This window comes from Girardinichthys multiradiatus, chromosome 7 (assembly GCF_021462225.1).
Source record: "Girardinichthys multiradiatus isolate DD_20200921_A chromosome 7, DD_fGirMul_XY1, whole genome shotgun sequence".
Classification (NCBI taxonomy): Eukaryota; Metazoa; Chordata; class Actinopteri; order Cyprinodontiformes; family Goodeidae; genus Girardinichthys; species Girardinichthys multiradiatus.
In genome coordinates this window covers 21017626-21040574 of record NC_061800.1, presented here as the reverse complement: position 1 = coordinate 21040574, position 22949 = coordinate 21017626, and the positions used below count along the sequence as shown (strand labels likewise).

At 40.8% G+C, this 22949-nt stretch overlaps 1 protein-coding gene across 1 annotated transcript in view; it reads left to right on the top strand.

The window, feature by feature from the left end:
* The window catches only part of st6gal2a (ST6 beta-galactosamide alpha-2,6-sialyltranferase 2a), a 75337-nt gene that overhangs the window by 15767 nt on the left and 36621 nt on the right, over nt 1–22949 (top strand). Inside the window, exons 2-3 of the mRNA XM_047371570.1 lie at nt 21279–21337; nt 21419–22475. Coding sequence (XP_047227526.1) covers nt 21500–22475 — 976 coding nt within the window. The 5' untranslated portion in view covers nt 21279–21337; nt 21419–21499. The remainder of the gene's footprint in view (nt 1–21278; nt 21338–21418; nt 22476–22949) is intronic.

Below are 22949 nucleotides of genomic sequence, written 5' to 3'. Positions count from 1 at the left end.
TGTAGGATTGGGGCAGGATTTATAGGGAAGCTTAAAGCCTGGAATTTTAAGCCTTTTCTTTGTAGGAAAAACAAAATGTCCAGTTATTGGAGATGCTGTACAGAAAAAGATGTTGTTTACCCCTACTATAATAGAAAATTGGTTAAAAGAGTTCAGCAATTTTTTTTGTAACAGCAAGAAAATATCGTGTCTGCACTTGCTCATGTGTCTGTGCTTTAGTTAGTTTCAGTCTAATGCCTGTTCCTAACAGCAGCACTTTTGGGTTTAAAGATGTAATGAAGTGCAGCGGAGCCTTTGGAGAGCTCAGATGCTGCCAGCATAATTGCACAGGGTGAAGTCTGCTCTCCCACATGGTAAGAGCCTCGTTGCCTCCAGAGGATAAAGCAGGGTGGACATGTAAACCTCTGGGCCAGTCTCTAGTGTTTAGCAGTTTCTATCAGTTTTTTTTTTTCCTCAGGATTGCTCTGTATTTTCTGTATTTTCCATCCATCGAATCAATTCTGATCAGCTTCTCTGCCCCTGCCGAAAAAAAAAATAATTCCCACACCATGATGCTGCAACCACCATTTTCCTCCAAAGACATGGTGTGCGCTGTGTGATGTGCTCGGTTTGTTTTCTGGCATGTGTTTTTTTTTTTTTTGCATGTAGGCTGAATAGTTTTTATAGCCTTTTTCTAACAATTGTTTCTTCTTGCCACTTCTTGATAATGACCAGCTTTTTGGAGTGCATGACCAACAGTTGCATATCAACATATCCATCATCCTCTTTCTATTTTCCATTGATGGATTATACTGTGCTCTGTGAGATATTCAAAATATGAGATGTTGTTTTAAAACCTAACCCTGCTTTTAACTCCTCCACATCTTTCTCCTCGACCTGTCTGCTGTGTTCCTTGGTCTTTGTGATGCTATTTGTTCACTAATGTTCTCTAAAAAACCTCTGAGGCCTTCATAGAACAGCTGGATTTATACTGACAGTTAATTACGCACAGTTTGTTTATTCATTTGGTGACTTCTGATAATTTGTTTCACTGGATTTTATTTAGGGGTGTGAAAATAAAGAGGGCTAAATGCAATTATACGCCACATTTGTACACATTTCATATTTCTATTTATAAAGCCATTTGAAAATAATTCACAATTATGAACTCTTTTGTGTTGGTTCATCTCATACAATCCCCAGAAACACATTGAAATATGTGAAAATGTCCAGAGGAACAAACGCTTTGCAGAGGCACTGTAAACCCAAAACATTTTAGAAGCATCTCAAGAGATGTGGGCCATATCCATTTCTCTCTTCATACAATGCAGTTCATGTATTAAAATTAAACTCTTTATAGGTTCTTCAGCTTTGCCCTTTAATGTGTCGCACAGGGATTAATTTGAAGCTTCTTCGGTCCATGAGGCAGATAGGAAAAAAGCCTGCTTGAAAAACTTAAATCTTGCTGATCTGAAGGAAGTGGGGACTCATGCAGATCACTTTATGCATTTTTTTTTTATAAGCGGCGATGTAAGAATAAGCAATAAAATAGACAGGTGTCCCGCACTGGCGTATTAACCAATCCAGCCAAACATTTTTATCATAATGAGTAGAAACTACAGGCATATTAACTACAATCATGGTTGGATTATTGAAAGACAGAACTGAAAACACAAACTTTTATTTTTATCTGTATTAGTAATTAGTCTTTCATCAAAATGTACAGGTTGAAAGCGAAGAATGCCACAGTTGGAAAGGCAGCAAACACCTTTTTATTTTTGTTTATCTGTGGTGTGATAACACTGGAGGCTGTGCTCTCTGACAGAACCAGTCTAAGCCAGGGAAAAACAAACACAATCACAGTGACCTGACTTCAGAATGTTATCCTGGTCACCCTCAGATCTGAAATACATAATGTTCAAACTAAAAAGACGTCATTGTTTCCTATCGAGCATTTAAGTCCGATTTTAAAGTGCTGAAGATTAAATTTAGGAAAACAACAGTTTTATTTGGTGTCTGCCAATAATGACTATATTTAGATCTATTATAATATATATTATATTATAATATTATATAGTGAATTGGCTAATAAATGTATTGATCTAAACAATCATTCTTCCTATAAATCTCCAAAATTGGCAAATTAATTTTACTTCAGTTTATTTCCAACACTAACCTTTGAATGCATAGGATTCATTTAGTAAAAAACCCCACAGTAGCTGTGTTTTATTTTAGCTGTACATTTGCCTCCTTGTGTCTCCTTCTGTAAAGCTTAAGTTTTTCCTGTTGTGGTAAGAGAACAATGGCACCTTGCAAACCTTGCAGAGCATGGAAACTACCTTTTCATTGACCACTAACTTTCATTACTCCCATCCTTTACTTGGTTGGCCCCTGAAAACATGTTTGTATTCTTGCTGAAATTTGCCATGTTTCAGAACATCATTGACTAGGTTATTTATTTCAGTAATTTATTTCAAAAAGTTAAACTTATATTATGTGGATTCCTTATAAACAGTGATTTTATTTAGTTGATTATTTATTACAGCAGATGAAAACCTAAAATGTGAGCAGTAAAGTAGTCAGAGCTCTTCTTGCATGAATTACTGCGATGCCAATGCAGCTTGGAATAAATTCAATAAGCTTGTGGTTCTGCTGAGGTGTTAACCAAGCACAGCTTGCTGTAAAAGCAGCCTTTAGCTCATCTGCATTGTTAGGGTCTGTGTCTCATCTTCCTTCTGACAGTACTACATAGATTCTCTATGGGGTTTAAGGCAAGGTACGTTTATTTGTATGGCACATTTCAGTAACAAGACAATTCAAAGTGCTTTACATGATGCAAGCATAAGGAAAGAAACCTGCATTGTTGTGGCATAATATAGGCAAGTAAAGAAAAGTAGACTAAAATAAATGTTTTTAGCCACAATTTAAAGGAACAGGTCAGACCAAATTGTAAGTTATTCCATGATCATCAAACTAGGCATTAGTACTTTGGCAGTGTGTCTACAATCTTGTTAGGAGAGGGAAGAACTCAAACGCATCACTAAAACTGGAAATTTCGCTTTGGAACTTATTCTGTACCTCTCCGCTTGTCTTCAGACTCTAGGACATTCATTTTCAAGTGCCTTTCAATTAACATGATGATAGATCTGCAAAGATGACTTTAGACCACTGAGGAACAATTCAGTCTTTGTTCTTCTTAACCCAGATAAGACCCCTTTTAATACATCTGTGTGCTGTACCTCTTGAAGCACTGACTCCAGCTGCAGTCCACGCCCTGTGAATTCCCCCAAAACACTTGAACAGATTTTGCTTTACAATCCTCTGAGGGTTTTCCCTGCTGCTCGTGCATATTTTTCCACACTTCTCTCATAGCTTTTCCTTTCACTCGACTTTCCATTAGTATGCTTGGATACAGCAGCCTATTTTTCAGTGGCCTTTTGTGGCTTATACTCCTTTCTGAGGATTTGAATGTTTCTTACAAGTCAGCAGTATTCCCAATGATCGTGTAGGCCATATAACACATGACAAACCCATTCTGTATTTAAAATATTTTTATTAATCTTAATATTCGTAATGTCTGAAAAACTAAATCTTGGGTTTTCATAGGCTTGTAAGCCATAATCATCAGAATTAACAGAAATTGACCCTTGACATATATTAGTCATTGTGTAATGACTCTATATAATAAGTTTCACTTTTTGAATTAAGTAAGTGTTATAGCTGTTTAGTTATATTCTGAGTTCTTGAGATGTGCCTCTATTAAGAGGTACATTAATAATTTATTGTTTTATAGACTTTGGCATCACACCTCACTTGACTTGTCACAAATGGCAAACACTGCAATTTAAATTTACCCTTAGGGTTCCTACATGATATGCTATGGGTGAAGCTATGAAGTTAAAGATGTACACAATGAACTTTGTCTGAAATACAAATAAAGAATTTATACGTTAATTTAAACTATGCAAGACGCCGGCTGTAAAATATAAACAAGTGGCATGATTGCACAGAAGAGAACCAGTGTGACGAATAGATCTGTTACGGCTTGAGCAATGGACGAACCCAGAATGCAGACTAGCAGGCAGCATGATGTTAAATGGAAAAATATTTAATAACAAAAAAACTCACTCACAGGAGGTGACGGCAAAAACAGACATGGGCAGGCTTGGCAAGACAGGCTTCGTGTGAACAGCAGGACATGAGCATGAAAATGAAAAATGTTTCTAACTGAACAAGGTGTGTTTAAATGGAGCATGGTACAGGTGGAACACAAAACTGATTAACATGGTGCAGGTGAACCAAATAAACTTAATTGACAGAACAAAACGTGACTGGAGCAAAACATGGCTTGAACAGAACGCAAATCCAAGGAAATAAACTAATAGAAACATAACTAGAAAAACATGAAACGATAGCATAACCAGATCCAAAAACGTAACTTGACCGCACATGAACTAGAAGACAAAAACTAAAGCATGACTAGGAAAATAATAATCAGAGACATGATAAAAGACTGGAGCAGTGAAAAACATGAGGAAAAAAACAGAAACCAGAAACCAAAAACCAAACAACCCCAAATCATAACAAGATCGCAGTTCTGTTGTTGTACCTTTTGAGCATAGAAACCATTGCAAAATCTTCAACTATCTCTGACAGGCGGCTTTTCACTTCAGCTTACAGAGAGCCCGTTGGGAACGACCAAGAATTTGATTTCTGATGTACAAAGACAGCACATCTTTAGAGCAATTTCTGAGGATCCGTAACCCCGCAGCTAAATGAAGGGCTTGTCAGAGCCCCTGACATGTCTAAAATCTGCTGCCTTTTGAAATCTGTCTTGTTTAAAATCAGGATGGGAGCCATTATGTACAGTCAGGAATAAACGATGATGGCAAGCTTTTTCCTAGACTTTTCACCGTGACCAAAAAATAAACAAAAAACATCAACACTACCAATTGTGGACATTCCATTAAAATTATGCTGCCTGTAAAGTTTGAATAATTAACAATTAAAAGTAGGTTTCTGCATCCCCAAACAGTATTTACTGCATAAACTTTTGTGATAGCAACTCTGCTTCATGAATGCAATTAATACTAATAACAAGCAAAAAACCATCCCTAAATAACTATATCTCTGTATGCAAATGTGAGCAACATATATGCAACAGTTCAAATAATTTTTTTTACAAATGCCAAACATTGCTTCTGCACCGTGATCTGTTAATAATGTGGTATTATGGTACATGATTGGGCAGCACAGTCTCACGAAAACAAGTTATTTCAGTACTATTGGTGATCATTGTAATAACAATAACTATAATTATTGTGAATTTTCTGGATCTTTCTTACTTCTCCTTTATCACAACATCCCCAAATTAAACTTAAGTATTTTATCCAATTAAAATATACATCAATTGTTCAATATTGTAGTTGCGAAAGACTGCCAGGATGCAATATTTGTACACTCCTTTGTGCACTGCATATGGTGTTTTCTATCAGAGGAGATCAGTTCTTCCTTACAATCACAGTCAGGGTATTTGCAAAAATAAAAGGGAATTGTGTACTAATCTGCATTAAAATCTGGTGAAGTTGTCCAGTAAATATTCCAAGATATGTTAAAAATGACTGAAAACAGAGCAAGATGTGATACAGTGAGCAAATGGCAAATAATGACAAATTGCTAAATGAATAGAACAGAAAGGATTTTTATTTAGGAAAGCTGGACGTTTGCCTGTAATGAAGTTAGCTTAACAGTGAGAGAATAGGCTACTGGAGGCATCCCTGATGTCATTTGTTAGTTCATTATTATGGAGCTACCACTAACATAACCAAGTTGTTATAAACCACTAACAGCCCCTTTGTGACTCCAAACCCTCGAGTATGAGTCACGTATCGAATCTTTAGAGCACGAGTCCAAGTCAAGTCCAAAGTCTTTTTTTTTTTTTTTTTTTACTTAATGTAAATGGAGTCCTGTAAGGGGAAAAATTAGTCCAGTCTCCTTTTCTGACATTAAGTTGGCTGTTTTTAGATTATTGGGGTGTAAATTTTAGTTAATCTTTTTCTGAAAGTCCAGTTACACTTCAAACAAACAGTCTGGAGTTGGATGGCTGTGATTTTTTTTGATTGTCTCTTAAAAAGCTTTGATGAAGCAAAATAATCCAGCTCCCATATGTGAGCCTAAAGTACGATTGGCATTGTCAACCTAAAAATCCCTACTCAGGCCATAAATAACCTTGGTTCCAAGTTGGAACTGCGCATACTCCCACTCAGCACCCACAGAAGCCCTTTTCCACCCTCTTGTAGCACCTCACTGGAAAACCTAACTATAAGAAGCCCACACTGTATTTGTATTTATACCAATTTCTCTACAAGGAACATTAGACAGAAATTCCAGTCTCAGGGACCAAAGATATCTTTTGCTTTTCAGATTAGCTACTATGCAAATATTTTGATTGCAATGGTACAAAGGACTGACACTTTGACAATTTTACATTTAATGCTCATCATCGGCTCAGGTAAATATGCCAGACATGCAACCGAAGCTTCAACGCTTCTTTTCCTTTACCTCCAATCCATTCTGAAAGGTTTTATCTGCTTAGTAGGATCTCCATCAATGTAATGCTGAGTACCTGATACCCACCCATGCCTTCAAACAAAAGAGCAAAGGTTTCAGATCCTAAAATGCAAGAGCAACAGCCACCAGAGCAGAAAATATAAAGTTACAATCATAACCATAATGTGATTAAAGACGAAGACAAGCCGATGCAACTAGTTTGTGGAGACTTATGACCACAGTTAATAGTGCTGTGGTAACCTAGACCAACTTTGAGAGCACATTTCCAAAGTCTTGGTGTTGTCTTGGTCAAGACTACATTTTGACTCTGGATTTTTTTTCTTAAGAGCATGGTAACTACATTCTTCTTTTTTTTTACTGTAAAGTCGTGTGAAAAGTTGTTCACCTAGAAAACCTTGACATTTCTGCTTTTTTTCCAGCGTTTGCAGCAGCAACTGCATTATTCTGATTTCAGCAGAGGCCTTGAAAATAGTCTTGCATTGGTTTAGTCTTGGTCTTAGACTTGATCTCGCCTCCCTCAAACTCGGCCTCTAGTTCAATGGTCTGCTCTACATCACTATCCATAGTCTTAAACAAAACATGAGGATGGTGACAGCATTACTTATATTCTTTTAACCAATTTATTTCTCTATTTATACTAATATTTCAAGGTTCTCTTATTAAAGTTTTTCTTAGTACTGTGCAGCAAGCAACAAGATATTTGCTTATGTCATCAGTGCTTGAACCTTGAAACTATCAAAACATAACCTGTTATTTAAACTCCTCTAATACAATAAACAATATGTCACGTCATCACATTTGGTTAAACAAACAAACTGTATGCAACAGGAAGGGATGTTTGGTCCGCTACTGATTTATGTTGATATTTTATGATAAGAAATCTCTCCACTTAGAGGCGCTGAACAATTCATAAGGAACTGCTGAGTAAACACTGTAATAATGAAGCAGGGCTTTTAAAGGAAACACACATGTACATAATCTAAATTAAGCTTTGAGAATTTAAAAAAATCAGTCTAAGAAGAACATAATACCAATTTAAGAAAATGAAAGGTGATTTAAATAAACTGCTGGAAAATGCATAAGAATAAGTTTAAGGAAATAAGAAAAGTGGCAAAAAAAAGGACTGGGCTACAGAAATTGAAATTATATTCTTTAATATAATAACATATTGACTTTTTTTACTTGTTGTAGAATAAGTCCTTCAATTTTTCTGTCTTCACTGAACCTTCACATGTTCTAATAATAATATTAATAATAATAATAATAATAATAGTAATAATAATAATGCATTTTGTTTTATATGCGCCTTTCAGGACACTCAAGGACACTTTACAAAAATGGACCAACAATCAATAAAATCAAACATTAAAAAAGTAAAATCCGGCTGATAGTCGAACCTTAGCTTCAGGAGGAGCAGTGTGGTTTTCGTCCCGGCCGTGGAACACTGGACCAGCTCTATACCCTCTACAGGGTACTCGAGGGTTCATGGGAGTTTGCCCAACCGGTCCACATGTGTTTTGTGGACCTTGAGAAGGCATTTAACTGTGTCCCTCGTGATGCCCTGTTGGGGGTGCTCCAGGAGTATGGAATCAGGGGCCCTTTATTAGGGGCCATCAGGTCTCTGTACAAGCGGAGCAGGAGTTTGGTCCGCATTGCCGGCACTAAGTCGGACTTGTTTCCAGTGCATGTTGGACTCCGGCAGGGCTGCCCTTTGTCACCGGTCCTATTCATAACTTTTATGGACAGGATTTCTAGGCGCAGCCAAGGGCCGGAGGGGGTCTGGTTTGGGGACCAGTGGCTTTCGTCTCTTCTTTTTGCAGATGACGTGGTCCTGCTGGCCCCCTCTAGCCAAGACCTACAGCATGCACTGGGGCGGTTCACAGCCGAGTGTGAAGCAGCTGGGATGAAGATCAGCTCCTCAAAGTCCGAGGCCATGGTACTCGACCGGAAAAGGGTGGCTTGTCCTCTTCAGGTTGGACGGGAGTTCCTGCCTCAAGTGGACAAGTTCGGGGTCTTGTTCATGAGTGAGGGAAGAATGGAGCAGGAGATCGACAGACTGATCGGTGCAGCTGCCGCAGTAATGGGGACGCTGGGCCGGTCCGTTGTGGTGAAGAGAGAGCTGAGCCGAAAAGCGAAGCTCTCGATTTACCGGTCAGTTTACGTTCCTACCCTCACCTATGGCCATGAACTTTGGGTCATGACCGAAAGAACAAGATCCCGGATACAAGCGGCTGAAATGAGCTTCCTCCGTAGGGTGTCCAGGCACTCCCTTAGAGATAGGGTGAGGAGCTCGGCCATCCGGGAGGAGCTCGGAGTAGAGCCGCTGCTCCTCCACATCGAGAGGAGCCAGTTGAGGTGGCTTGGGCATCTATACCGGATGCCTCCTGGACACCTTCCTCGGGAGGTGTTCCAGGCACGTCCCACCGGGAGGAGGCCCAGGGGACGGCCCAGGACACGCAGGGGGGACTATGTCTCTGGCTGGCCTGGGCTCCCCCTGGAGGAGGTGTCTGGGGAGAGGGACGTCTGGGCGTCTTTGCTGAGTCTGCTGCCCCCCGTGACCCGGTCCCGGATAAAGCGGAAGACGACGAAGAAAGAAAAATGGATAATACATGTGAGTAGATTTCCAGAAAGATGGGCTGATCTAAAGAGATGGGTTTTCAAACCAGTTTTGAACAGCGATAGAGAGGTGATGTTTCACTGGTCGGGGGGAAGAGACTTCTAGAGTCGAGGGGCAGGGCGACTGAAGGCCCTGCACCCCATGGTGGTGATGCAGCAGAGGGTACAGAGGGAGGAGGCTGATCTGAGGTAGCAGGAGAGGATGGAGACATGTAAAAGGTCAGACATGAACTGGCGAGATTGGGGATGACCTTGAAAGTGAGAAGACGAATTTTGAAAATAAGACAAGATTTCATCGGAAGTCTGTGAAGCTGCTTCAGGACCGGAGAGATGTGATTGTAGGAGGCGGTTTTGGGTTCTGTTTTTTTTCTTTGCTTCCGTAAATGTAAGAGTCTAATTATTTCTAGCCTTATGTCTCTTAACTACCCAGTGTAATTTGTTATTAATAATTATTTTTTTGTTAAAATAACATTCATATCAGGCGCGGCGCTGGTGTAGGGGTTAAGCATGCAACGCAGATATAGAGGCTACAGTCCTTGAAGCTGCCGTCCAAGGTTCGACTCCCCTACCCGGAGACCTTTGCCGAGTGTCTTCCCCCTCTATTTCTTGTCTATCTACTGTTGGAAATATATATATAAAAAAAAGAAAGTCCTCTAGTGCCCCAAAAAACTAAAGTTAAGATCAAACTTCAACACAGAACCGCTTTTATTTACATGATAAATTTTTCAAAGTGACTGTCGTTAAAGTATTTAGATCATGGCTTTCCCCCACTGGTTTCTTAGCAGGCCATCATGAAGTGAATTTTCTTTGAGACGGCTGACGACTATAAACTTTGAGTTCGGTATTTGCAATTGAATTGTATCCGAGGTTAACTGCAAGGAGAATATTACAGGAGTCTGATGCAGAACATGCTGGGACTTGGATAACAGCTTAAACAAAGGCAAATCTATTATTTACTTTTGTATGTCTGCATTTAATTCTGTTTTGGGACAGATTCAGGTAAACGTTTCAGTGTAAAGTATACAGTGTCCTCCGCAGTTATTGGCATGTTAATAAGTCACAAAAATGGCTTCTCAGCTAAACTTACCCTTATCTACAGTCACATCAATACCTAGAGTACAAAACAGCTTGAACTGGCACAAACAAGGCTGAAGAAGGAGCCATATTATTTTGTTAAAGTCCACATCGAGAAGTAAGATAAGTTAGATTAAAAAAAAAACTGCAGCCAAGGGTTACATCTTGGTGTCACAAAGTCTCCATAACAACCATTAGACAGTATCTACTGGCCCATTGGTTGTTTGAGATGGAAGAAGCCTTTTCTATCCTACCATCACAAATGTAAACCGTGGAGTTAGCTGAGGACTAGTTGGACTTTGGCTGAAACCATGAGTTGAAGAGAGCATGTGAGGATCCAGGACTCTGGATTATCGAATGTAATTGTTCAGAGTGGAGTGGATGATTCATCTCTCTGTGTGCTTCAAATGTTATAGGAGAAGAATAATTGCTATTCCGTTTGCAAACAGGGATTGTCCAAAATATTGACAGCATCATTAATGTCAGGGATCATTCACTCTGAAATTTAAAATGTTTATCACTTAATGAATGAACCAAATTAAAGGCTGGAGTTAAATAAAACTGTTTTGTCCTTTTTTCAAAGATGAATTCATCCTTCATGTTGATCATCCTCCTCTGCCATTTGAAGGGAAATGGCAGAAATAAAACAAAAATCACTCACTTCAGATAACCATTTTTCTTTTGAATAAGATTAAATGCATATTAAGTGTGGAATTAAAAAATACCCTAGACATTGCAAATCCTAACTTTATTTAAAAATTGTCTAGCTAGTGGAATAGTTAATTTATGTTGGGATTGTCTTACCAGTCAAATCTATTTATAAGTTGTGCTTCAAAAAAAAAAACATCATAAAAGGTGGGTTCGTTTTAAAATCAAAACCAAGAAAAAACAGCAGCTAAATGGCTTTGTTGAGTATTGCTAATAATTTTGCTCTTTGACAAAAATGTCTTTGAAAGTGCTGGCAGTATCTGTCGATTATCTCCCAGGTGGTTCAGTATAGCAGACCATCTGGTGCGTCAGGTTAATTGCTTGTTGCATACGCATAAAATCAGTATGCAGGTAGGCAAGCAGAGACAAAAAAAAAATTGTATATGCCAGATGTTAGATGTCGCCTGTGTACACCAAACAAGCCACTGCCTCTTCATTTCCTCTTAAAAATGGCTATCTCTTTCATCATATTATATTGTATATATCTTAGCATTTGCAGTATGAGTCCCCAAAAACATTGAAGTATCTTGTTTGTGTCACTTAACAAGTTCATCGTTGCTGCCATTTTAAGGACTAACAGGAGACACTGGCATCAGCCTGTCAGCCAACAGTTCACTGCTGCGTTATTTAAAGCCAACAGCAGAAAAGGAAATGAGGCTAACAGGTGTGTTACGTAGTGAAAGCTTCTTCAATCATGACAGAGGATGTCTTTTTCTGAACTGTTAATGTTCGGTTTGTATTGAACAAGCAAGGCAACCACTATTCACAGAACCGCTGACAAGATAGCACAGAGACATAAACAACATCCTGTTAGGAACTCGTCAAAATAAAACTCTTCCCTTTTCCAAAATAAATCATACTTGACACCTGAAGTACAATCATGTCAAATTCAGTGAATAATAATAATAATCAAGTAACTTATATTTAACAACATACAACTATAAATAAGTCATAACATCTTCCCGCCCGATGAACAACTGTTCATCAGTATAGGATTGACATTTTTAACATACTTCTAAAGGGTACAATAACTGAATAGGCCTTCGTAACAGACCACCTGTAGAAGTACGGACATGACAAGAATGTAGGAGACCATCCCTGGAAAGACATCCATGATTCTTCCCAGTTTCCATGTTTGTCTGGGTGTATTGTCCTCCCCTATGAGAACAACATCTCCTACTTTAAGTGCTGTTGGAGTAGGAGTCTTCACCTTGTGAGCTGATTTTAAGTCCATCAAATAGTCCTTGCGCCAGCCGCTGCAAAAGCTGTTCAAAAGTCAAAAGGTATTTCCACCTTCTACCTAGCTGCTCACGGTTTGCAGTGAGTACCTGATTTGGGTGAGGTGAGGGAATAAGCTTTGGTGGCAAGGAAGTCAAGTATTTACCAACTAAGAAATGAGACGGGGTAAGTGGCTGGGGTTCTAATGCATCACAAGGTACATAAGACAGAGGCCTAGAGTTTAACACAGCCTCAATTTCAGTAAGAACAGTTGTGAGTTCCTCAAAGTTTAAAGATGCCTTCCCCAATACCTTTCTTAAGCATGTTTTTACAGATCTCACAAGTCTTTCCCAGAAGCCACCCCACCAGGCTGCTTGCTCAGCAATAAACTTCCATGTTATTCCCTAGTCAGAAAAAAAACTCTGTGTGCTGACCCTTGGATATTTTGCCATAACTCACTTAAATCTTTGGCTCCCCTTTTGAATGTTTTGGCATCATCAGAGTAAATGACCTTACATAGCCCTCGTCTTGCAATGAACCTCTTAAGGGCCAATAAGAAATTCTCAGTAGTCTGATCTGAAACCAACTCTAAATGTACTGCTCTTGTTACTGCGCATGTCAACAGAGCTATTTATGCCTTTACTGGCTCCCCTTTAGTTTTAACATACAAGGGTCCAGCAAAATCTACTCCAGTAACCTCAACGGGAGGTGATTCAGTTACTCTGTCTCAAGGTAAAGGAGCAGTAATCTGCTGGGCTGCCTTAACCTTTAGTTTTCTGCAAATGTAACAGCTTGAAACAATGCGTCTTACAAGCTGTCTCCCTCTCAAAATCCAGTATTGTTCTCTTACTTGGATCAATGTGTCTCTTTCACCAGAATGCATCACCCTTTCATGACACAACTGGACTAATAACTCAGAATACCTTGGATTTGTTGGTAGTATCCACGGGTGTTGTTCTCTGAAACTTAAGATCTGAGTTCCGCAGTTTTCCCCAACACTTAGTAGACCATTTTCATCTAAAAATGGTTTAAAATCTTTGATTTTAGAAACTGCCTTCAGATTCTTCTTTGATCTTAGCTGGGATATTTCAGAGCTAAAACAACTCTCTTGTGTGGCCTTTATCCATTACATTTCAGCTGCAATAAGTTCTTCTGTAGTTAACTCTCCCTGAACCTTCTGACAAGACCTTGTGTTGGTAACAAATCGTTTTACCCATGCAGTAATTCTTAGCACACTCTTAAGCTTGCTGTACCTGTCTAGGTTTAACAGAGGTTCAGCTTACTCAGTGCCAGTACAACAGTCTCATACTTAGATTTCAGCTCAGTGTTTACCTCATTTATTACATAGTCATTATAAATGCCCAGTCCCCTTTGATCAGTGGACAGTGAAGTGGGTCCATTCCACCACAGCTGGCCCTCAATAAGGCTCTGTACATGCTGACCCCACGAAGGCAGGTTGGCAGGGTTCATTTTGCCAGCACAGTGGGACCACAACTCTGGGTTTGTGAGCCTTTGTATTTCACTCACTCTGTTAGCCACAAATGGTCTCCATCGCTGGGCTGAGTTGCGGATCCAGTGAAGAGTGATCATTGAGTCCGTCCACATATTGAGCTGAGTTTTCTCCATGTTCAGTGGTTTAAGAAGGCTGTGTCCTAATCTTGCTCCAATAAGTGCACCCATAAGCTCCAAGCGAGGTAGTGTCATCTTCTTTAGTGGTGCAACTCGTGACTTGGAGGCCACGAAACTGGTAACAGTCTCTCCTTGGTCATTTTGTCCTTGTAGATACGCCACAGCACTGTAAGCCTTTTCACTTGCATCACAGTAGACATGCAACCTTACATTGACGGACTCTTGGTGAATTTCAATGTGGTACCACCTGGGGATGGCCACCAGGCGGAACAGTGGTAGCTCTGTACACCACTTTTCCCCTTTCTCTGCCAAATCAGTGGGGAATGGTTCATCCTAACTGAGCCCTCTCTCCCAAATTTCTTGGAACTCTGACTGTAAATGGAGTAAGAAACCCAATAGGGTCAAATATGCGGGCTGATGTCCGTAGTACACTTCTCTTTGTATTTCCCTTGTCCTTTAAAATGTCCATTAGCCCTCTTTGATCAAACACAAAATTATCTTGTTCAGGTCTCCAAATTAGTCCCAGCATTTTAAGGACACTTCCACAGGACTCTTTATCCCCGGTGCACTCTACTCCAGTCTCTTTCCACGTAGCTCTCAGGTCAGGTGAGTTGGTAACCGATTTGCAGAGGTTCATGCCGGCCTGAGAGAGGATGCCTTTTGCTGCAGTTGTCACATGTAGAGCTTCCTGCACAGTAGGTGAGCTTGCAATGAAGTCATCTATATACATAGATTCTCTGAGAGCTTGTACCATCCTTGGCTGTTCTGTTTCAAAGTGTTTGCGATGTTTTCTAATGGTGGCAGCAAGCAGTAATGGGCTTGGAGACACTCCAAAAACAACTCTGTTCATTCTCAGGACACGTACTTCATTTTCAAGGCCTTTAGCTTGAAGTCCATGCTTGAAGTCCAGGTTCAGGTTAGGCCCGGTGTGCAGACAGTCATTGAGGGATGGGCTGCCTTTATTATATGAAGATGCATCAAATACCACTCTGAGTTTAGTTGTGGTCTTGTCCTGTTTTACAACAGCGTGGTGTGGCATGTAATATTTCACAGTCTCTTGGTTCACTGCCACTGGGTTGCCATATGAAACCTCCTCATAGATACCCATTTGCAGGTAGTCCTCTATTACACAGTTGTACCTGCCGAACAAGGTTGCATCAGATTTCAGCTTTCTCATTAAGCTCTCTAAGTGTCTTTTTGCTACCCTAAAGTTGTCTGGAAGCTGGTCTTTGTCACATTGCCAGGGTAACTCAACTTGGTAGCATCCATTTTCAAAGGTGGTTGTCTGTTCAAAGCTTTGCAGAATATCTGAGTCCTGACCGTTTGTTTACAATACCAAGGGACTCCACCTCCCAGAATGCATGTAACTGCTTAGAGAGCTGGGTGTCTTCGGTCAAACTGATGTGCATACACGTGGTGTCAGTAATACTGGAGGTAGTCACTGGTCCCTGTAAAACCCATCCAAAAAGGCTTTCAACCGCACTAGTGAATTTGTGACCCTTTGGACCTTTCCAGTAACAGCCTGCTAGTAGTAGTCTGCTCCTTTTAACACCTGCAACTCTTGTTCATTAGCACCCTCTGCAAGTTGCAGCCCTCTTTTTTTAATCTCTGCTTGAATGGGCTCACTTGGGACCTTTATCACAGCAGTACACACCTCAGGGGTCTCTATAGCTTCTATCTCAAGTTTCTGTTTAGTGTTCCACAAACTCTCAAGCTCAACCCTCACAACATTGCATCTTTCTGTTAGAGGAGTGGTGGAACCAAAAACATGGAGGTTTAGTGTCTCTTGCCTTACAACTGGCAGTCCTAGGGCTCAGAAAAAAAAAAATCATTCTATTTTGCTCTGCCCCAGTAATTGGATTTAATTGCTGGATTGTCCTGTATTTGGCACCATCCATCTTCCTATCAACTTGAAACAGCTCTCCTGTCAATGCCTAAAAACAAAAATAGTCATGTCTTGGTCTAATCTGACGATAGCCACAACACTTGGTAAAGTCTTTGGTTGTAAAATGCCAAATGTCAAAAAGTTCAAGGGTTGCACATACTTTTGCAAGGCATTGTATAAATTCCATGATGTATAGTTTCTTGCCCCACTGATGACTGGTTGACCTGAGCAATAAGAGTCAATTTAAGGCAACCACAACCGTATTTGGACACACTCGTTCCTACTGTCTGTCTCATGAGAGGGGGTGGTTGGTCAAGTTTCCACTCTATGAATTTATCAACACGTCTGTTGGTGTTTCTCTCAGTTTGTGTATCATAGGTATCATCAAATGTGCTATGATATTTTCTTTGATTGTGTGTGAACCAAAAATCCATCCTTTTTCCTAAAACTACAATCTTTTTTTCAATCAATTTGCATTTTTATTCCTAAAAGGCTCCTTTTGTTGCTCACCATTTCCTGCCAAGTCATTTAGTCTCCGTTTCATGTTTGGCAATGTCGCCTTTCCACGCTTCCTGTTTTGTTGTCTCTTTGTGGAGTGCTCACCAGAGAAGCTCTGTTCTCCACCTCCGCCTCTCCATCTGTGCCCCACACGTTTATTGTTTCATCACAGTAACAGAAACGCACATCTTGATCGCCATTAGGTGAGGCGACCTACCAACGCACACCCATGCCTGTGCGTCACGCCGTGGGGCACACGCTCCATTGGGGTGCCATGGAGCAGTAATGCATACAGATGACATTTGCTTGTTTGCAATATTGCCACAAGGCAGCTGTGTTATGTTGCTTGTCTTTTTCCTGTTACATGTTTTACTTGCTAAGACTCGTGTAATTTCCTGGTGGTAAATGCAACATTTAAAGCTGAGTAACATTTAGCCCCTTTTTTGCTAACACATCTTCAACTGATATACTGCAGATTACATAAATACAGTTGAAACCAGATATTTGCAAACACTCTCTCACTGAAAGTGCATCGGACTAAACGGCTCCTGTTTTAAGTCAGCTAGGATTAGCAAAATTATTTCTATTTGTTAAATGCCAGAATTATGACAGGGATATTTTCTTGTTGGATTTTGAGTTTTTATTCATACTTAGAAGCCTCATACACTAAGATTACAATGCATTAAACAGCCCAGATGGTCCCATAGCTTCTAAGCTTCTCATACATTAATTCATAACACCTGGGTTAATTGGAGGCACACATGTAGATGTATTTAAGACACCTTAAGCCTTATACACACTGCTCTCTGCTTTCTTGACATCATGAAAAAAAAAACAGGCAATATATCGAGAAGAGAGTTGTGGACCTGCTTAAGTGTCACTATTCACAGTAAATGACCCCTGCTGAGAAAGGAAGAAGCTATTACTCCAAGAGCAATAAAAAAGCCAAAAAGGTTTGCAAATGGGAAAAATACCTTTTAATTTTTGCGTCCTCGTCCCAAGGAAGGTTGGGAACTTGTAATTAGAATGGACCATTTTTAGGACCTGGTTTCCCACAGCTGTGGCCTGACGGATATCGGTGCCTGTCAAGATGGCAACCAGAGGACCTGCTGGTGGACACCAGAGGTGATGCAAGCCGTCAGGTTGAAGAAGGACGCCTTTAGATATTTGTTGTCCTTAGGGACTCCTGAGGCAGCTGACAGTTACCGGGTGGCCAGTAGAACTGCAGCTTCAGTGGTTGTTGCAGCAAAAACCTGGGCATGGGAGGAATTTGGGGACTCTGTGGTAAGAGACTTTTGGGTGGCCTCAAGGAAGTTCTGGGAAACTGTTTGAAGGCTCAGAAAAGGGAAACTAAGACCATCCCAAGCTGTGTGTACATTGGAAGGGGAGCTGTGGATCCGGACTGAGGTAATTGTCAAGCGTTGGGCGCCAAGTGGGGATGATATTCAGCCTGAGTTTCTGAAGGGTCTGGTTGACACGCCTTGCATGGAGGACCAGCTGGAGTGACAGACTAGAGTGGTGGTCCCAATTTTTGAGAAAGGGGTACTGGAGAGTGTGTTCCAAGCCCTCTGGGTTGGGGCTCATTCCCAAGCAGAGAAGTTTAAGTATCTTGTCTCGTTCACGAGAGATGGTACGATGGAACAGAAGATGGACAGCTGGATTGGGGCTTCATCTGCACTAATGCATGCTCTGTTGTGATGAAGAAAGAGCTTACCCCGATTTACCCGTCTGTCAATGTTCCGATCGTCCCCTATGGTCATGAGACATGGATCAAGACCGACGGAACGAGATCCTGGATACAAGCAGCTAAAATTAGCTTCCTCCAGAGGATGGCTAGACTGAGCTTTAGAGATGGCGTAAGGAGCTCCGTCATCTGGGGGGAGTTCAAAGTAGAGCTTCGGAAGGAGTCAGCTGAGGTTATTTGGGTATCATGATCCCCCCTGGGCACCTCCATTTTCGAGGTTTTCTGGCCACATCCCACTGAGAGGAGACCCCAGAGTAGACCAGGAACTTGGGACTATATATTCCATCTGGCCTGGGAATACTTGGGATCCCCCAGAATGAGCTGGAGGATGTCACTGGGGAGCGGGATGTCTGGGGCTCCATCCTGGACCGGTTGACCCTGCGACTCGATCTCGAAGAAGCCAAAGACAATGTACGGATGGATGGATGATTCATACAGTTTAGAGGGCAATGCTACCAACTAGTAAGAAAATGTATGTAAACTTCTGAATTTGAAGATGGATATCAGAAATATTATATTAAAAAAAAGCCAAAATTTTCAGAAATTTAGCAAATAAAAACTATTTTGGCAATCCCAGGTGACAAAAGGTAAAGGTCCAGATGGGTGTAAACCACAAGAAGAAAGGTTATGTGTCTCTTTATACAGTCTATATGAATATCTGCTTTCATCTGTATGTGCCAGATATATCCATCCAACCACAGTCACATGCGTTTGTGCAGATACTTGAGCTTGCACGAGTTTCCGTCTATTATTTTCTTTCTCCCATTCTGTTACCACTCTCTTTAGCTCAGTTGCTCCCCGCTGCTTTTCTCCCTTTGAGTCCAGGGTCAGCATGACGAGCTTTGGTCCTCTGTGTGACCCTGGGAAAGAGTCTGGGAAAGAGGCCAGGCTACAGCGCCACCTGATATCACTTCTGCTGTACTCTGCAGGACTTGACAGCTACAGAGACAGGAAACTGTAATTAGGACTGGAGGAGGCTTAACACTCTCCTGCCCAGCTCTACTCCTCTCTTCCCCTCTCTCTGTCTTTCTGTTGACAATGCTCTAGCATTAGGAGACCAAAGCTCATAATTATATGCGGTTGAGAGGATTGTAGACCACAGATCTAGCAATTTATGCTTCATTTATTCACCTTTGTTGTTGTGTGTTTCCCACAATCCATCCAACACATTGTACACAAGAGTATTGTCAAAGATGTTGTTAAAAGTAAGCCAGTCAGATAATGATGCTGTTAGTTAGTAATTACTGTGGGTTTCAGTGCAACAAGGGAAAAAAACAAGTGTCATGCTCTGGATTGACATTGTGTTAATAACAATCCTACTGAAGCACTGGACCACCTTGTACTTCAGTAATAATGGCAAAGTGTCAAAAAAAGAAACAGGAAATAAATGCAGTCAGATGTACGTGTATATTAATGTTTTCAGAGAATTGTTTTCATTTAAGGACACGAGGAATAAACTTTTTTTAGTTTTGGTTTGTTGACAAAAAAATCTATGTGAGATTCAAATAAATCAGTGATCAAAAATTAATTGTGATAATTGTTGTCTATAAGAAAATATTTCATTGTTTAAAACTTGATAGGTTTGCTGATACATTTCAGTTTATATAGTATCTTTTTTACCTTACCAATGTAAACTTTAATGTATTCTATTGGGATTTTATGTGATAAACCAAATGAAGTTGTCATTGTGGAAGAAAATCTGACAGACGCTGCAAAAGTCTCGAGACTGGGACAAAGGCTTGCCTTTCAGTTGGACAACGACCTTAAATGTACAGCCAGAGCATCCTAGGAGCACAGTGGAGAAAATATGGTATGGTGGTGAATCTTTCCAGATGCAGATTCTGGATGCACCAGAAACCTTGAAGGTTTCTGGTGCATCCAGTTTTTTTTTGTTGACCAAAAATATTGCAGACCAAAACAAAGTGTCCTATTACGTCATACCAAAGCGAATCATGGTGGTGGAATGTGGCTGGTATCCTACTTTCAATCTGCTGTCTACAGGACAATCCTGAAAGCCAATGTCAAGCCAACAGTTTGTGACCTTAAGCTGAAGTGCATTGGAAGTGCATTGGGGTTATGCAGTATAAAAAGGATTTAAAGCACCCAAGAAATTCCACCTCTAAATGATAATAAAAAATATAATGAAGGTTTTGCAGTGGACTATTCAAAGTCTGAACTAATGCTGACTAATTGAGATGCATAAACAGGTCGCTCGTGCTAGAAAATCCTCCATTAAATTTAAACAATTCTGCAAAAAATAGTTGTTCGAACGTTGTCCACAGTGATGTAAAAGACTGTTTGGCAGTAATGGCAAATGATCCATGGCAGTTTTGGCTGTCAAGGTTGGTGCAACCGCTTTTTATGTTTATACGGGAAAGTATCTATAAACATAGGGCATAGTTGGTCCAAATAACTTGTTTGACCTGTTTGAAAATTACAGTCTGTATTTACTCAGGTTACATTTGTCTGGTAATATAATTTGTTTGATCTGAAACATTTAACTTGACAAAGAGGAAAAAACAGTAAATAAAATACTTTTTGCCAGCACTGTAAATAAACATGGAGAAATTATTTGTTTTTTTCTATTTTTGGAATATGTGATGGGTTATATAAAAAATCACTTGTGACAGAGTTGTGGTGGGTGGACCTTCCTTTTGGTACTGAGGATGTTCAGACACGGACAAGAGTCCTCGGGGTATATCTTGTGTTGTCTGGGAACATGCGGTTGGATCTTGGTGGCGAGGCTTTGGAGTCTTGTAAGCTGAGATTGGCTGCTCAATATTTTGAGTTTGTTGTGGCGTGATGATTGGAATCTTGGGAGTTAATAGGTCAGGCAAGTGGTTTTGACATTCCCAACTGCAGAGGGCATTGCTTCAAGGTAAGAATGTGTACCACTCCCAGGACACAATTGTGTCATTCATTTATTCATTAAAGGACACTTTTAATAGGATCTTGTTAATACCTGATGAGATTTCATTTATAGAATATTTTTATAGCTCACTTTCAGAGTTGTGTACACGTACAAAGTAAAGGCAACTGGGAATGACGAGGGTCAGGGATGGGCTTGAACTTGATGAATCTCAAATTGTGCTTGTGGGAACATCCAGACTCTGATTCATCACTGTAGTTTTGATTAGAGTAAATCGTCATTAGGGAAGCTGTACAGATTGGTTTGTGCTTGTAGCTGTTCCGAGTCTTGACAAATGATCTTTGTTGTGTGTGTGAAAAGCAGCCAAATACTTCTTGCAAACATGTTTTTTTTTTCTTTTTTCGAATCTGACTGTGTTAACAATGTTTTCTTGGACTCAAACTCTCAAACGCTTTTCTTGACTCTACTGTTTCCAATCCTCTCCTCAGGGTCCTGTTTGTATTGGACACATAACGGACACATGGACAGGAAGAAATAAAGGGATCAGGTGAGTGTTTCACAACTCTGCTGCAACTGTCCACATGTTTCCCTCCTCCCTGGAGCAGTAACTTTGAGGTTTGTTTTACAGGCTCCCCAGCTGACCTCTGGGTAAAGTCCTGGCTCTTTGTTGGTGGGCCAGCTTGACGGGTGTCTATGTGAGCGAGAGGTAATGAAGTCCAGCATGAAGCAGTGGCGGAGGCTGTTGTTGTTGGCCATGCTGGCCTGGGTTCTGGTCTTTCTTGCTCTACTTTCCCATTTCCTGGATGCTCGTGTGGATGAGCCTCTGACCTCTGCTGGCTCTTTACTCTCCCAGCATCCTGACACCAGGCGACTGGCCTCCATACAAGCCTCCAATCAGCAACATGCCATCTTTGGTTTAAGACCTGAGCTCGCTTTGCAATTAACTACAACCTATCTCAGAGACGAGCCAGGGCCAGAACCTTCCACCAGCTTCATAACACCAGAGACCAGCATGGAGGTAAGCCAGGGCCCTTATGTGACTTACGGTAGCCAGGAGACAAGTCGCCAGGACAACCTGGACCCGCAGAGCCTGGCTGCCTGGTCTTCCTTCGGTACAGAGAATGTGGGCTCTCATTCAGACCCTGCAGTCCAGAGTCGTGAGAGAATGTACCAGAACCATGTCAGTACCACTCAGTACCACGGTGGTGAGGATGAAGAAGATGACAGAGAAAATGAAGATCTAAATCTTGGAAAAAAAATTAGGACTGCAGTAGACAGGAGAACCAGTGGAGAGTCCACAGATTTGGAACATTACTATTTCTCCAAATCTGCCTCTGTGGTCCAGCGGCTATGGAAGGGCCGAGTGTCCGCCGACATGCTGAGTCCCCGGCTGCAGCGTGCCATGAAGGACTATGTGAGCGCCAACAAGCACCATGTTTCATACAACGGACATCGGAAAGGCTCTCAGAGTGCCAAAGAGCTGCTGTGTCAAATGAAAGCCCAGGCCCAGCTGAAAACAGTGGATGGGTTGGAGGAGCCCTTCTCGTCTCTTAGCTGGGCCGACATTGTGCCATCCCTTCACTTGGAGCAGCTGAACAGAGAACAGTACAGGAGTGGCTTTAAAAGCTGTGCAGTGGTTACCTCTGCGGGTGCCATTCTGCGCTCTAGACTGGGCAAGGAAATAGGTGAGTGATGAAAACAAAGATTGATAATAACTATGAAGGTTATGAGGAATCTCATTATAAGCTGGTTTATGATTTTAACTTGTTGATGTGAGACTTTACTCTTCTGTGTGGTAGATTCAGGACATAAACTGAACTTTTGCAGACAGCGGCATGACTGTTGCTGTCTGCAAATGACAGTTACTTGAACCTCGTAGACAACCGCCCCAACCTCTTATTTATACCCATTTTGGCGATATTGAACAGAAATATAAAGTGTTTACTACAGCTTCATGGGGTGAGGTTTAAACACAGTCTACTCAGAGAAAGAAAAAAAGCACACAACTGAAAAAAGACTAAAGGGATTGCTATTATATTAAAGTAAGATTTTGTATCGTTGTTGCTGCCGAGAGATAAATTACTAACACTAGGAAAATAGCAGATTTCTCCTTCCTGTATTTCTTAAAAACAAAGCCGAGTTCTTTTTCTTCTTCTCAT